We start from the raw sequence: 13,964 nt of genomic DNA on the forward strand, positions 1-13,964 counted from the left end.
TCAGTGTTCCCTATTCCAGCCTATAATGACATGATTACACTGTATAACCATATACTAAAACCCAGAGTTAGTCTTGGCACTAAAGTAGGCCACTGCTAGTTTACTCTTCAGTAGCATGATTTGCTGATGGCATATATCATTTGGTAAAAATAATGAGACATTTATCTGGCTTTATAGGTGCTGTGTGTGTGCATCGTGTGATCAGTGACGACACAATGTTGATTGGTGTAGATTGGTTTGGTGAAGTACTGAAAGTAAATGATTTTATCATCATGGCAGTGTACCCAATGATATTTTTGAGGGCGAAGGAAAATTGAGGAGTCCCTAGCCAGCTGCACCACAGAAATTGGGAGGGAGAGAGATACAAATTTTGCTGTGATTGACCCATTATTACAGTAATAGGGTAACAATTTCACCCACTTAATTTCAGGTGCCTTCAGTCCATACATATGAAATGTGTTGCATTTATACTATAGTCATAGACACAACCAACAACAAAATAGTAGTGGGTACACTGGAGACCTCCTAGTTTTCAACAAAACTATCTGATTCCAGGATTCTAAACTTTTCTGGGCTGTGAGGAGAGAGCGAGACCAAAACATATGTCAGCTGTCTCCACACTCCTTTCGCTAAGGCAAATGGTAGTGCGGTGTATAAAATGGTCGCTCTCCCCCTCCACTTTTGTTTGCTTTTCTCACTCTTCCACTTTTGTTTCTCCATCTTTTTCTCTCCGTTTCCTTTTCTTGCTCCCTCCTTCCACATTTCTCTCCACCTTTCTTTCCTCTGCTCCTGTAGCTGCCTCTTTCCCCTCCCCCCTGCTTTTGTATGTTTTCTCTCTCTCCCTCCATTTCTGTTTCTCATATCTCTCACTTTTGTCTCTCTGTCTTCACCTTCTTTAGTCTCTCTCGTGTTCACTTGCTTCCCTTTCTTCATTCTCCATTTTGCTGCTGTAACGGTTTTACTTTGCCTCTACTTCCTACAGTATTGGAACTGCCATATAGGTAGAGTGTGGGTAGCAGCATAAAGTTGAGGGTCTTTAACAGGTCTCTCAACCTGGAGAAGTGGGGCTTTGAAAGGGGCCAGGAGATGGGCTGCTGAAATAAATATTGACAAGTTGGCTTGTGGAGAGTTTCGGTCAGGACTCTCTCAACTGTCCTTGGCAGTGGTTGCATCGGTGACTGTACTTGCTGTACATGGTAAATATTAATCACTATTCAGCTATCAGCAATTGAAATGCTAGATTTCTCTGTGGCTGGCTAATTGGTTGATTTATAACCTCTAAATAACTCACCAATGGTAAACGGCTTGGTCAAACATGCGTAATGGCGAATTGATTCATTTAAATTATTAATAGCCTTGCACCATTTAACAAGCTTTGTTCTGAGAGAAAAAACAATAAAATGGCATTTGATTTGTGTAGAATGTTGAAGTGCTAGCTTTAGACAATTTTAAAATGGAGGAGAGCTCATTTTGTTCTGTTGGTACGCAGCTGATGGGACAAATACCTTCAAGCAGCATCGGAGGACTCCGTCTTCCTCCAGCACACTGACCTATTCACCTAGGGATGAGGACGATGCAATGGTATGTATTTTACAGCTCCTTTATAAAAACCTGCCATAATTTTCTCTTCCATCACCCCCCACTAGAATATTTCAGAATTCTATCGCCATCGCTGTCTGTCTGTCTCATTTATATAGTTGCCCTAATTTCCTAGTTTCTTTTGACATCCTTAATGTTAATCTGTATCACCTTGTCCTCAAATCCTATGCCTGATAGAAGAACTCTACTGGATCTAAGTTTTCCACCCTCTTGAAAATCTTGAAGACCTCTTATGAAGTTCCCCCTCTTCTCCAGAGAGTAAAATCCCAGAGTACACAAGTTTTCCTGATAACTCAGTCCTCTGTGTTCGGGAATCAGCCTTGTATCCCTCTGGACTTCCTCTAATATTTCTACTTCCTTCCTGTAATCCAGGTAAAACTGAACACAGCACTTCAGATGCAGCCTCATCAGGACCCGATGCAACTTCAGCATCTCTACCTTGGACTTCAAAGTCACACTTTTAGTTGTACACCCCAACATTTTATTTACTTTCTTCACCACTGCAAACACTGAGCTGACAGTTTTAATGACCTAGCCACCAAAATCTCCCCCAGATGTATTTCCTACTTTTAACCTCAGGCACATTCTCATTTAATATGTAATCCACATTCTCATTTCTTCTATTTAATCTCATGACTTTACACTTGCCCACGGTGAACTCTTATCTGCCAACTCTCTGCCCATTGACCGCGCATGCCCTTTGGTTATTTCATATTTGTTTGGATCAGCTTCCACTACATCCAGTTTGGTAACATCTTCAAACTTAGACACCTTGGACTATATTCCATCTTCTAAATAATTTATAAACATTTTAAACAATGACGGCCCCAGCGCCAACCCTGTAGGACTCTACTGGTAACCAATTTCCACACTGACACTTCTCCTCCCCCCCCCCCCCCCCCCCCCCCCAAGCCCCTCGCTTTGCTATCTAATATTTAGCCACGGATCAGTCCAATTTAACACTTGTCTGTCCCAGGGGCAGGCACCTTGTGGATCAGTCTGCTTTGTGGGATGATATCAAATGCCTTCCTCAAATGCAGGTAGATAATATCCACTGCATCACATTTATCCACCAGATTTGTAACCTCCTGGAAGATATTCAAAATTACAGGAAACTTTGTTATATCCGGCACCGATGGGACCGAGCTGTTGCCGATCTATCAAAACTGCCGGACATACAAAGTTAATGTTGAAGCATACGGAGGTTTTCATCTCCGTATCTGACAACAAACACTGTTGCTTAGCGACAGCTTGTAAACAGTCGGCCCGTACCTTGGAAGCGTCTCTGTAGCTTAGCAACAGCTTCAGAGAGACTTTCCAGAGCCTGACTGTTGGAAACAAAGCCACGAGAAGAAGAAAAACCTAACAAAACGGCTCCTGATTTCTGCCGGGACATCGAGGTTTCCGGACATACAACCTCCGGATAAACCAAAGTTTCCTGTAGTCAGCAATAACCTGCCCCTTCTGAACCCATGCCAGCTCTAATCAGACCATGTCCTTCCACATGATCCCTTAATCTTCCAACACTTTCCCCACAATCAAGGGAAGGTTCACAAGTCTCTAATTTGAAGGCTTATCCCCCCCTTTTTTTTTTAAAGGGTTACACTTGCTGTTTACTAATCCATTGGGATGGTATTGGATTCCTGTGAACTTTGGATGATTACTATATTAAAAAATATCAGCTACATCGAGAATCATTGGTTTCACTTTTAAGTGTACAATGGCTTTGACTTGTAAATTATGTTGCAGATTTACAGAATAGGGCTTGCCTGCTTTCCCTTTGTAAGTAAAGTGGAGCAGTTGCTCTGAGGCGCTCAGGAGGATACTGCTGAAAGAAGTGTTCAGTGGGACAGCGAATTTGGCAGATTTCCACTTTTTCACCTTAAGATGTGGTTGCTCCATATTTTCAGTGAAAGAGAAAATTTGTATGGTCTTGAGCTATTGCCTCTTAGTGCCGTTGTTGGGGTTATTTACCTGGGCCTTTAATTGTATACTATGCCCCTGTTGGAATGCCCCCTTCAGTGTTTATGGTGGGACTCCTACTTTTTTTTAAAAAGCTATTAGAGTGGATTCTCTCACCTCACGCAGTTGTTTTCCTTGATTTAGTGCTACTCTTGCAGTCTGCCATCCACTAGTACTCGTGTAATAGAACAAATACTAATTTCTCAATCTTTATACTGACAATGAGCACATTTATTGTGCATTTCTGGTCCTGGATCCAAAGAAGTTATATGGGGTGTAACAGAGCTTAAGGTACAGAAATAGACTTTACTTGTGACATACCATTTTAAAATGTACAAATAAAGAGTAGAGAGAGAACAAAATTACTTTTTGACCAATTCTTTAAATAAGACTCCACTTTCTTTGCTTTGAATGGCGCAGTCTATCTAGGAGCCCTGTACGATGTTGTTTTAAGGTGCCACCTTTCTATCACCAAAAAAATAAGTTATTCTGACCATGCTAGTATAATAGTCCTGTAGTAAGAGCAACATATGTGCATTAGAATGGACCCTACAGCTCACCTTTTTAAAAATAAAGAACCTACTATATTTTTCTCCCCACCTGCAGTTCCACACTCAATCTTGGATCAGATTGATGTGATAGTTTGCTGTAGAATGAGTAAGTTTGAATTTGAGTGTTAATAAGTTGTTACTTGCTTTTCTGGAACTTGCCTCACCTGTTTTAAGTACCATCCTAACCATTTAACTGTTTCTGAAAACAAAGCAAAACGCAAACTTTTAAGTCGTCTGTGTAAAGTCTGTTGATGGCATATTTTATTGCCCTTGGTTAGGCCCCCCAGTACAGGAAACAGTAAAGTGCGACTCATGTTAATTGAATAGCAGGAAATCACAAGATTTGGTGGAATAGAAAACTTGGCAAAAGGGTTGCAGTGATTAGGACAAGTGCTGCTGCACAATGCTTATGTCGTCTTAGTTAGTCCAGCAAATGCCTTTGCAAACTTTTAAGAATGCGGAGCTACGGCAAGTTTAACTAAAGTCACAAGGTAAATTGTTCCCGTGATTTCTAGTCAAGAATATAAGGTACTAGACTTTCTTTTGATGTACTTGCAAGTTATCATTCAGGGCTGCTAGCATTCAAGCCATTACAGTAAGGCGGGCTTTGATGTGTTTTCCCAGCATGAGTCCTTGTGATAATTTGAACGGCTGCATTTTTTAAATGGTTATATATGTGGAACATTGAAATCATTTGTAGTTTTCGCTTCCTTTGGAACTGTGAAGTGTTGTATTCTGTAATTCACTGAATGTTTTAACCTTTGCATGAAAGTGGGAATAAAACTTTGGACTGAGTCCATTAGAATAGTTCAATATGTACTTTAATATAAACGGCATCATTAAATTGGACATTAGTCAACTGTAAAGAAAATGTGCAGTTTAATGTTGACAATTTCTCTTAAACTTTTACTGAAAATAAACAACGGTGTTAAAATAGTGTACATGCTAATGATCAGTGTTACACCAGTGGAAATTAAATCCCTTTGTGTATGGTATGAGAATTGCAAATGATAGTGATGTCTTTTTGTAGCCTCCAATCAGTACTCCACGTCGGTCAGACTCCGCGATATCTGTACGATCTCTGCATTCGGAATCGAGCATGTCTCTGCGATCTACATTTTCTCTCCATGAAGAGGACGATGAGCAGGTGTGTGCATTGTCAGTCTTGGGAATTGCCATGGGGGAGAGAGAGAAGATAAAATGAGAGCCAGTTCTGCATAAAATGGCTATGGGCATAAGCCTAAATAAATTGCTCTATGTAGGGCGAGTTCTTTCACACACTCTTTTTGCTGTGCTTTATGAACAAAGTAAAAAAAAAAAACTGCTAAAATCCAGTGCAGGGATACAAAAATCAAGTTGCAACAAAAATACTGCAGGCCTTTGCCTAGAACTAGAAGCGTAACTAGCAGCTTATACTCTGCTGCTCGACTGACATCATCATTAAAATGATTAGCAGGTGCCCTTTTCTGATCTCTCCAAAAGCTCTTGTAAGGTCATTTATCTTCTGTATTTATTTGTAAGATTTTATTTAGAAATGTTTTAAATCCATTTAAAGAAGATAGCAGAATCAATAGAAATGAATGGCTCGTAAAATGGACTGAAACCTAAAGTTAAGCTAATTTGCAACTCCTGTGAAGCAAACCACAGTTAATAAATTGTCAGCTTGTTACTCTGGTTTGATATTTGGCGCCCATGTATTGTATGGTGATCTACCGTGTTTTAAGATCCGCTCTGTTTATTCTAGGAACCTTTGGTTTTTGCTGAACAGCCTTCAGTGAAATTATGTTGCCAACTTTGTTGCAGTGTGTTCAAGGATCCTGTCATCACAACATGTGGAGTAAGCATTGCAATTCTGAATTTTCTTACACAATTCTTTTAAAGTTTTGGAACTCATTAATGACTTGTTCATGTGGTCGACACCCTTAACGTTTGGATTCACTCCCCATTAATAATCCCAAGCAAAATTGCAGCACTTTTGCAGTAAAACAGCAAGGCAGAGTTTTTCAAACTGCTAGTGAAGAAATTCCACATAATAGTATGTCACTGGAAAAATTCCACTGCTGTTGTAGTCTAATAGAAGCATTGCAGTATTTTAAATGACCATATTTTGAGTTGCACTTCTAATGCCATTGCTGGGAAAGGGGCAGCACAGCAGGAATAACTTTCCGAATTTAACACTCCCAGTGGGCATCCTCGATAACCGAGAGTTCGTATCAAATGAATGTCAGAACTTCTGATACGTGCTTTTTGCAGGGGAGGTTCCTCACTAAGAGCGTGAAGTCATAAAATGACCCCAGTGGGTAAATAGTGCACTTTTATTTTTTTGCTACATTCCCTTCTCTTTCTGTCACTATATATGGTGTGCAATGTTCCCTTTAAGCTGCGTGGCTCTGGAGGTCCCACACAGCTGGTTCACTGGCTTTTAAATGGAAAAACCGAACATTTTGAATGGGCTGTGCGGCCCAAAAATAAATTAGAGGGAACATTGATGGTGTGATCTACATTTTGTTCTTGGCATGTACTAAATTGTGTTGCTTCAAATCACTGCTCAATGGAACCCAGATTTTTTTTTTAATTCACTTTTTGTGGGGTGGATTGGAGGATAAAAGAAGGGATTCAGTGTTTGATTTTTGCTTGTGTCCATAAACTTAAATTTAATAAACATCCTTCACAGCAAAATATTCTGAGTAAAGTAATAAACATTATGGCGCTTCAGGTATATAATGTAATTAATTTAGCACTAACCATATTTCAGTTAAACTTCTGAACACAACACTGGTTTATTGCCAGTCGTCTAGTTTATCTTGAAATGTCATTTGCAAAATGGTCTCCTGTTTGCTGCACGATGTTAAAGCTCTCACTCAGGAAGCTGTGAATTTTGCTTGTTAGCTTGGAAAATCCCTTCAACAGGAAGTCGGCATGCTGGACTTGATGTCCAAGATTGTTGAATGTTTACAGTGCACTGTGCAGCTGTGTGAGTTAGGAAGGGGAGGTGATTACATGCTGTCATAAAAATGAAGCTTGCAGTTACCATGCCGGTAGCCAGTGCTGGGGAACCAAGTCCCACATTTTGTGTACTTTTAGAATTGTTCATAGTTTTTACTGTAATATGGATGAATCATGATTGTTTGGTCTGGGGAGGTTACCCTGTCTACACGGAGTTGGCAGTTAGTGTTTTTTTTATCAGGACAGGAAGGAAACCCTTGCAGTATATCAACTTTAGTACACAAAACATGTTGCTGGTCTAAACCAGTTTAATCCACACCTTCCAATTCTTGTGCATCTTTCTTACAGTGATTAAAATGGCAATTGGTAACACCAGTGTTTTTTTTTTAAATAGCACACATTTTGTAGAAGGTGCGCCTTAACATCTGGTAAGTTCCATTTTTGTGTACCTAAGTACTGTACCTCATGAAATTTTTGACAGTGTAATCATGCACCTTTTACAGGGATTGTTCTGTGATCAGTGCAACATTATGTACTCCTCACAAAACAGTTCAATGAAGACGTATAATAAACATTGTTCCGAACCTTACAGACATGTATAAACCACTTCAAAACAAGCACATGAATATTAACAAATGTCACAGCAGTTTATTATTGGGAAGTTAAAATTGTTGTTATACAGAGCGTAAATGAAAATATTGCAGTGCAGCACTGTCCTGAATACTGCTGCCTGGTTTTAATTCAATTTTTTTGTGTTCCCAGAAAAGTGCCCTGTTGACAATGCAAAGCTGACAGTTGTAGTTAATAACATAGCTGTAGCTGAGCAGATTGGAGAGTTATTTGTCCACTGTAAATATGGTTGCCGGCCAGCTTCAAATGGAAAACCAGGGGCCTTCGAGGTTGACCCACGAGGATGTCCATTCACTGTTAAATTGAGTGGTAGAAAGTAAGTTGCACTTCAGCATCTTAAACGGATACGTACATTGACTCAACTAATTTTCACGCTGCTTTTAAGCAACGTTCTACAATTTGCAGCTGACTAATTTGATTGCAGATTTTTTTTTAACTGGGCAAGTTCCGCTCCAGCACCGAAATACTTGATCTGCAACATACACTCTTTATACTTATCCTAGCAATTTACAAGAAAATGTTTTCAAATGCTAGAAATCATCCTGCCAGGGAGACAACATCTCTTTGAACTATGTGCAATCGCATACCATAGCTGAAAAGCTTGCGATTCACCATGTTGCTTCATGTCTTACTGTCACTGTCCCTGGGTACTGTTCACATCTCTTGTAGGCCTCTATCTGGTTCTTTAGATAAGCTGACTCTGGCACACATTGAACATTATTTAATCCAAAAGCCATTCATAAGAGCTAGCATAAAGGAACAGTCTGTTAATTGATATTGAGTATTAGTAGACAGAAAGCAATTATGTGCATCAATTGGCTGCTCAGTGGACATTAATCCACATTAAAAAATAACCTCAAAGTTAGTTAAACTTTAAAATAGTACCACATGTTTTTTGAGACTAAGAACTCAACTGTGCAAAGATAGCTGTAATTCTTATCTAGCTATGAATGTTCCTGTGTTTTGTACTTAACAGTGGGGACTAGGAATCAGGGTGTGAAGATTTTAATTAGTTCAAGGTCCTTGATTCCTGCCAAACTTGTTAGAACATTTATTGCAGGTGTAAATAGATTTTTATTGATCTAAAATGTATTCTCAGAATAAACTTGCACACGACTGCTTTTGATTTCTAAAAATGCAGGTTTTATTAAACCTGATTGAGAATATCCTCCCAGGGTGATCTAATGTGACAGGGTGACAGTTATGCTCTCCAAGTATCTGCTTGGCTCAGTCTCACCTCATGCATCAGAAGGTTGTGGGTTGAAGCCCTACTGCTGAACTGTAGCACATAATCTAGGCTGACACTTCATTGCAGTACTGAGGGCATGCTGCATTGTCGAAGATGTTGTCCTTTGAATGAAACCCAAGGCTCTGTCTGCCCGTTTCAGTGAACGTAAATAATCCATGCCACGTTTTCGAAGAAGAGCAGGGAATGCTCCCACTAAAACAAATGGACCGATCATACTTTGTGCAAAATGGCTGCTGTGTTTGTGTGTGACAAGTGACTGTGCTTCAAAAGCCATTCTCCCTGTGGAGTGTTTTGGGAGGTCTTGAAGACATGAAAGGCACTATAGAAATGCAAGTTTCTTCTTTCTTTTCTCCCTTTATTTTTCTCTCCAATAAATCACAATTCTTCGCTACTGTTTGAATATAGCCAATGATTTGGGGGAAAAACCCCCCAGAAAAAACAAGGCTGTGGCTCAAACAGTAGCAGAACTGATCGAGTCTTGAATAGTGGACTCTGCCTGGCAGGGGAATGGCAGATTCCTGCATTTCAGGCCTAGTGTTTGAAATCAGATTGTCTATCTTCTATTCCCAGCACAGTGCAGATAGTTGATCATTGTTAATCACTGTTGTGTATCAGAGAGATTACTTAAATCATATTAAATCTAATAATCTGGGATGGGGCACTTCAAACTGATAGGAAGGGGCTTTTTATATTGTGATTTCATCAGATTTCTACTGTTTCTAGTGTCTAAATCTTTTGCCCTATTTCTCTTTTATTTGATCACATGAACATTCACAAGTTTTTTGTAAAATTGTTAAATTGAGCCAATGTTTTTTTGTAAACGGCTTTAAGTGAAGTAGCGTGCATGAAATAAAGGAAGCAGTTCCCCCAAAGACGAAATGTATGAATGAAATAATCTCAGAATGAGTTGTCTTTCTGCAGAGACCACGAGGGCAGCTGTGATTACAGGCCAGTTCGTTGTCCTAACAACCCAAACTGTCCACCGCTGTTAAAAATGAATCTTGATGCCCATCTTAAAGAATGTGAACACATCAAATGTCCCCATTCCAAGTATGGGTGAGTATTAATGGTTTTGCAAAATATCACCTCTTCACTTGCTCTTTTTTTAACCAGCAAATATGAAGTCTCATTATTTGAAACTTGTTCAGTATTTTATTCAACTAACTACCACAAGAACTAGATTGCAAAGTTAATGCAGTTAATTACATGTAATATAATTGAATTAGTAATATACAGATGTGCATGCAATACACACATCCATTTTTATTTCTTGATGTCATCGTTTAAATAAAATAAAGGTTCCAAGTGAATTGTATGTGAACTTTCCTCCGTACTGCCCCCCCCCCCCCCCCCCATGTTGCCTTTGGTTCTTCTGCCAATCACCTTAAATCTGTATCCTCTGGTTCTCGACCCTTCTGCCAATGGGAACAGTTTCTCTCTGCCTACTTTGTCCAGACCCCTCATGATTTTGAACACCTCTATCAAATCTCTCAACCTTCTCTGCTTAAAGGAAAACAACCCCAGCTTCTCCAGTCTCTCCACGTAACTGAAGTCTCTCATCCCTGGAACCATTCTTGTAAATCTTTTCTGCACCCTCTCTAAGGCCTTCACATCCTTCCTAAAGTGCGGTGCCCAGAATTGGACACGATACTTCTGTTGAGGCCGAACCAGTGTTTTATAAAGTTTCATCATAACTTCCTTGCTTTTGTACTCTATGCCTCTATTTATTAAGCCCAGGATGCTTTTTTAACTGCTTTCTCAACCTGCCCTGTCACCTTCAACGATTTGTGCACATATACCCCCAGGTGTCTCTGTTCATGCACCCCCTTTAGAATTGTACCCTTTAGTTTATATTGCCACTCTTTATTCTTCCTACCAAAATGTATCACTTCGCACTTTTCTGCGTTGAATTTCACATGTCCGCCCATTCCACCAGCCTGTCTGTCTTCTTGAAGCCTATCACTCTCCTCCTCACTATTCACTATACTTCCAGGTTTTATGTCGTCTGCAGATTTTGAAATTGTGCCCTGTACACCCAAGTCTAAGTCATTAATATATATCAAGAAAAGCAGTGGTCCTAGACCCGACCCCTGGGGAACCCCACTGTATACATTCCTCCAGTCTGAAAAATAACCGTTCACCACTACTCTGTTTCCTGTCACTTAGCCAATTTTGTATCCATGCTGCTACTGTCCCTTTTATTCCATGGGCTTCAACTTTGCTGGCAAGCCTATTATGTGGCACTTTATCAAATGCCTTTTGGAAATCCATGTACACCACATCAACCCTCTCTGTTACCTCATCAAAAAACTCAATCAAGTTAGTTAAACACGTTTTGCCTTTAACAAATCTGTGCTGGCTTTCCTTAATTAATCCACACTTGTCCAAGTGACTGTTAATTTTGTCTCGGATTATCGTTCCTAAAAGCTTCCCCACTACCAAGGTTAAACTGACTGGCTATAAACCTCTTTAGTTCTATGGGGGTTGGCCTCTATCATTTATTTCTCATGAAATTGTTTTATAGCCTCTACCCTGTCCATTACAGACTGTTAAGGAATTTTCATTTGTAAACAAAGGCCTAGAAATTGGGTTGGGGCGCCAAAGTGGCGCAAAAGTCGCCTGAGTGCAGGATTTAGCGCAGCGATCGGAGTAATACCGTTCGCCAGAAATTCAGTTTCAGTGCCGCTCGAAGGACACGGGGCGAGGCTCGAGGCGCTCCGCGTCCCTCTTAGGGCGCTGAAACTGATTATCGCAGCGCAACGTGCCGCAGCACCACACGCTGCGGCACGGCACGCTGCGGTACTGCAGGCCTTCCTCCCACTGTTAAGGGGGAGGTGCCTGCAACAGCGCGATCCCCGTTCGCGAGTGCCGGCAAATGAGCCCGGCACCAAGGAGAAGTGCCGGGCTCTCGGGAAACAGCCGGCAATGCCGCGGGGGGGGCGGGGTTAGGAGGCCGGGGACGGAGGTGCTGGCAGGCGGCCGCCGAAAAAGCGGCCGCCCCGCACCTCCACCTTAACTTGCGCCGCTGCCGGCACAGTAAGGCCCCGTGAACCGGGCGCGGGTAGCGCGCGGCGCAACTGCGGCATTCGCTACCAAATATCGCGAATGGGGCGCTGCGCACACTGATGACGTCATCGGTGGCGGCGCAGCGCAAATGCCTAACGCCACCATTAGCGCCACTACTGAATATCGCAGGAGACGCAGCCAGTGGCGCTACAGCCACTGACTGCCTCTTTAGGCGCTAACAGGTGGCGCTACTCACCCAATTTCTCCCCCAAAGAGTCTTATATTTTTTATATATGCAATTGGTAATTATTACATATATCGGAGGTGAGCAATACCAGTGGTGAGACATAGATTTTATTTTACCACTTTTGTCAGCCAGCGTCAGAATTAAGAACCCCCATGTCCGATGTAGCACAACCCAATACTCTATCCAATCAGTGTTCCAGGGACATTAGCAATCCCATGGCACTATGCAAGGAAGAAAGGAGAGTTTTCCTAGTGCCCTTGTCAGCATTGTCCCCTTAACTAGCATTCCAAAAGCAGATTAATTAGTCTTTCGTCTCATTGCTATTTGTGGGTACTTGCTATGTGCAAAAGCTTTCACCTATATAACAACTGTAACTAGACTTCAAAATAATTCATTGCTTTGTGATATTTCTGAGATGTGGTAAGGTGCCTTATAATTGCAACATCTTTCTCTTGCTGTCTCACTGTCTTTTTTTTTCTCCTTTCTCACTTCTTCTTTCTCATTCTGACTCTTTTTCATAGAATATCGCAAGGTACAATTATAGAAAAAAAACAGAGGGCAACAGAATATCCATTGTCAGCTGTTTTCATTTATTAATGTTAAAATCCGTTGATCAACATTTAAGTCCTGCTGTAGTTCCCTGTTTCTTAAACATTAATTGTTTCATCCAACAGAAATTATAAAATTCATTTCACCAAATAACTGCCATAAATTTAATTGTGCTTTCAATCCAAGTCTCGTCATTATGCAGGTTTTTATTTGAGCCATTCAGGAGATGAGCATTACATAAAAGCAGTATGAATCACAATATAGTTTTTTAATATTAATTTGTAACGTCCACAGTAATATTCTCCTTTATGCAACCGTAACAAATTTTCTTAATGAAAGAAATGCTAGTAAAAATAGATGCTTCATATTCTGTAAATGCATTAGATAGAAGCTAACAAAATGCAGATTTATAACTGGTTTGCCTGTCACTTTTGTCCCCTCCCTTTCCACCCCCTCCTGAATCATGTACAGATGTACATTTGTTGGGAATCAGGATACCTATGAAGCCCACCTGGAGGTGTGCAAGTTTGAGGGTCTGAAGGAGTTCCTGCAGCAGACTGATGATCGCTTTCATGAGATGCAAGTAGGTCTGGCTCAAAAAGACCAGGAGATTGCCTTCCTTAGATCAATGCTTGGAAAACTCTCTGAGAAACTTGACCAGCTGGAGAAGTCTCTGGAGCTAAAGTTTGGTATGTAAAACTACCAGGAGTTTTTAATCCAGCAAAACTTAGAAAACTCTTTGCATCTATCTCAGTTTTCAGACAATATCCACAAAGTTATAATTCATAAAGATTCTGACCATCAGCTTGGACCCTTTGACATGCAGTAGTGTTTTAGTACCAAAATAATGCACCATTGTTGATTCAGAGAATGTTATAAATATTCAATAATTCTAGTTGTATTTTGTAATTGCCAGCATTAATCAATATGTCAAGTCTAATTCTGATTGCTTGGATAGGTGCTCTTAGTCCCTGATAGACGCTTGCATTTCAGAACAGATTTGCAATTTTTTAGGCATTTAGGGGGGGAGGCAAATAAGAATAAAAAAAGAAAAAGAAAGACTTATACATTTATATAGCGCCTTTCACGACCACCGGACGCCTCAAAGCGCTTTACAGCCAATTAAGTACTTTTGGAGTGTAGTCACTGTTGTAATGTGGGAAACGTGGCAGCCAGTTTGCGCACAGCAAGCTCCCACAAACAGCAATGTGATAATGATCAGATA

At 40.6% G+C, this 13,964-nt stretch overlaps 1 protein-coding gene across 3 annotated transcripts in view; it reads left to right on the top strand.

The window, feature by feature from the left end:
- The window catches only part of traf7 (TNF receptor-associated factor 7), a 75,155-nt gene that overhangs the window by 43,850 nt on the left and 17,341 nt on the right, over positions 1-13,964 (top strand). For all 3 annotated transcript variants that reach the window (XM_086000513.1, XM_086000515.1, XM_086000516.1), the window contains exons 4-10: positions 1,490-1,581; positions 5,143-5,259; positions 5,857-5,949; positions 7,453-7,486; positions 7,821-8,004; positions 9,859-9,993; positions 13,211-13,428. In XM_086000513.1, coding sequence (XP_085856639.1) covers positions 1,490-1,581; positions 5,143-5,259; positions 5,857-5,949; positions 7,453-7,486; positions 7,821-8,004; positions 9,859-9,993; positions 13,211-13,428 — 873 coding nt within the window. The remainder of the gene's footprint in view (positions 1-1,489; positions 1,582-5,142; positions 5,260-5,856; positions 5,950-7,452; positions 7,487-7,820; positions 8,005-9,858; positions 9,994-13,210; positions 13,429-13,964) is intronic.

This window comes from Somniosus microcephalus, chromosome 11, assembly GCF_052327205.1.
Source record: "Somniosus microcephalus isolate GS21.2 chromosome 11, FLI_Smic_1.0, whole genome shotgun sequence".
Lineage (NCBI taxonomy): Eukaryota > Metazoa > Chordata > Chondrichthyes > Squaliformes > Somniosidae > Somniosus > Somniosus microcephalus.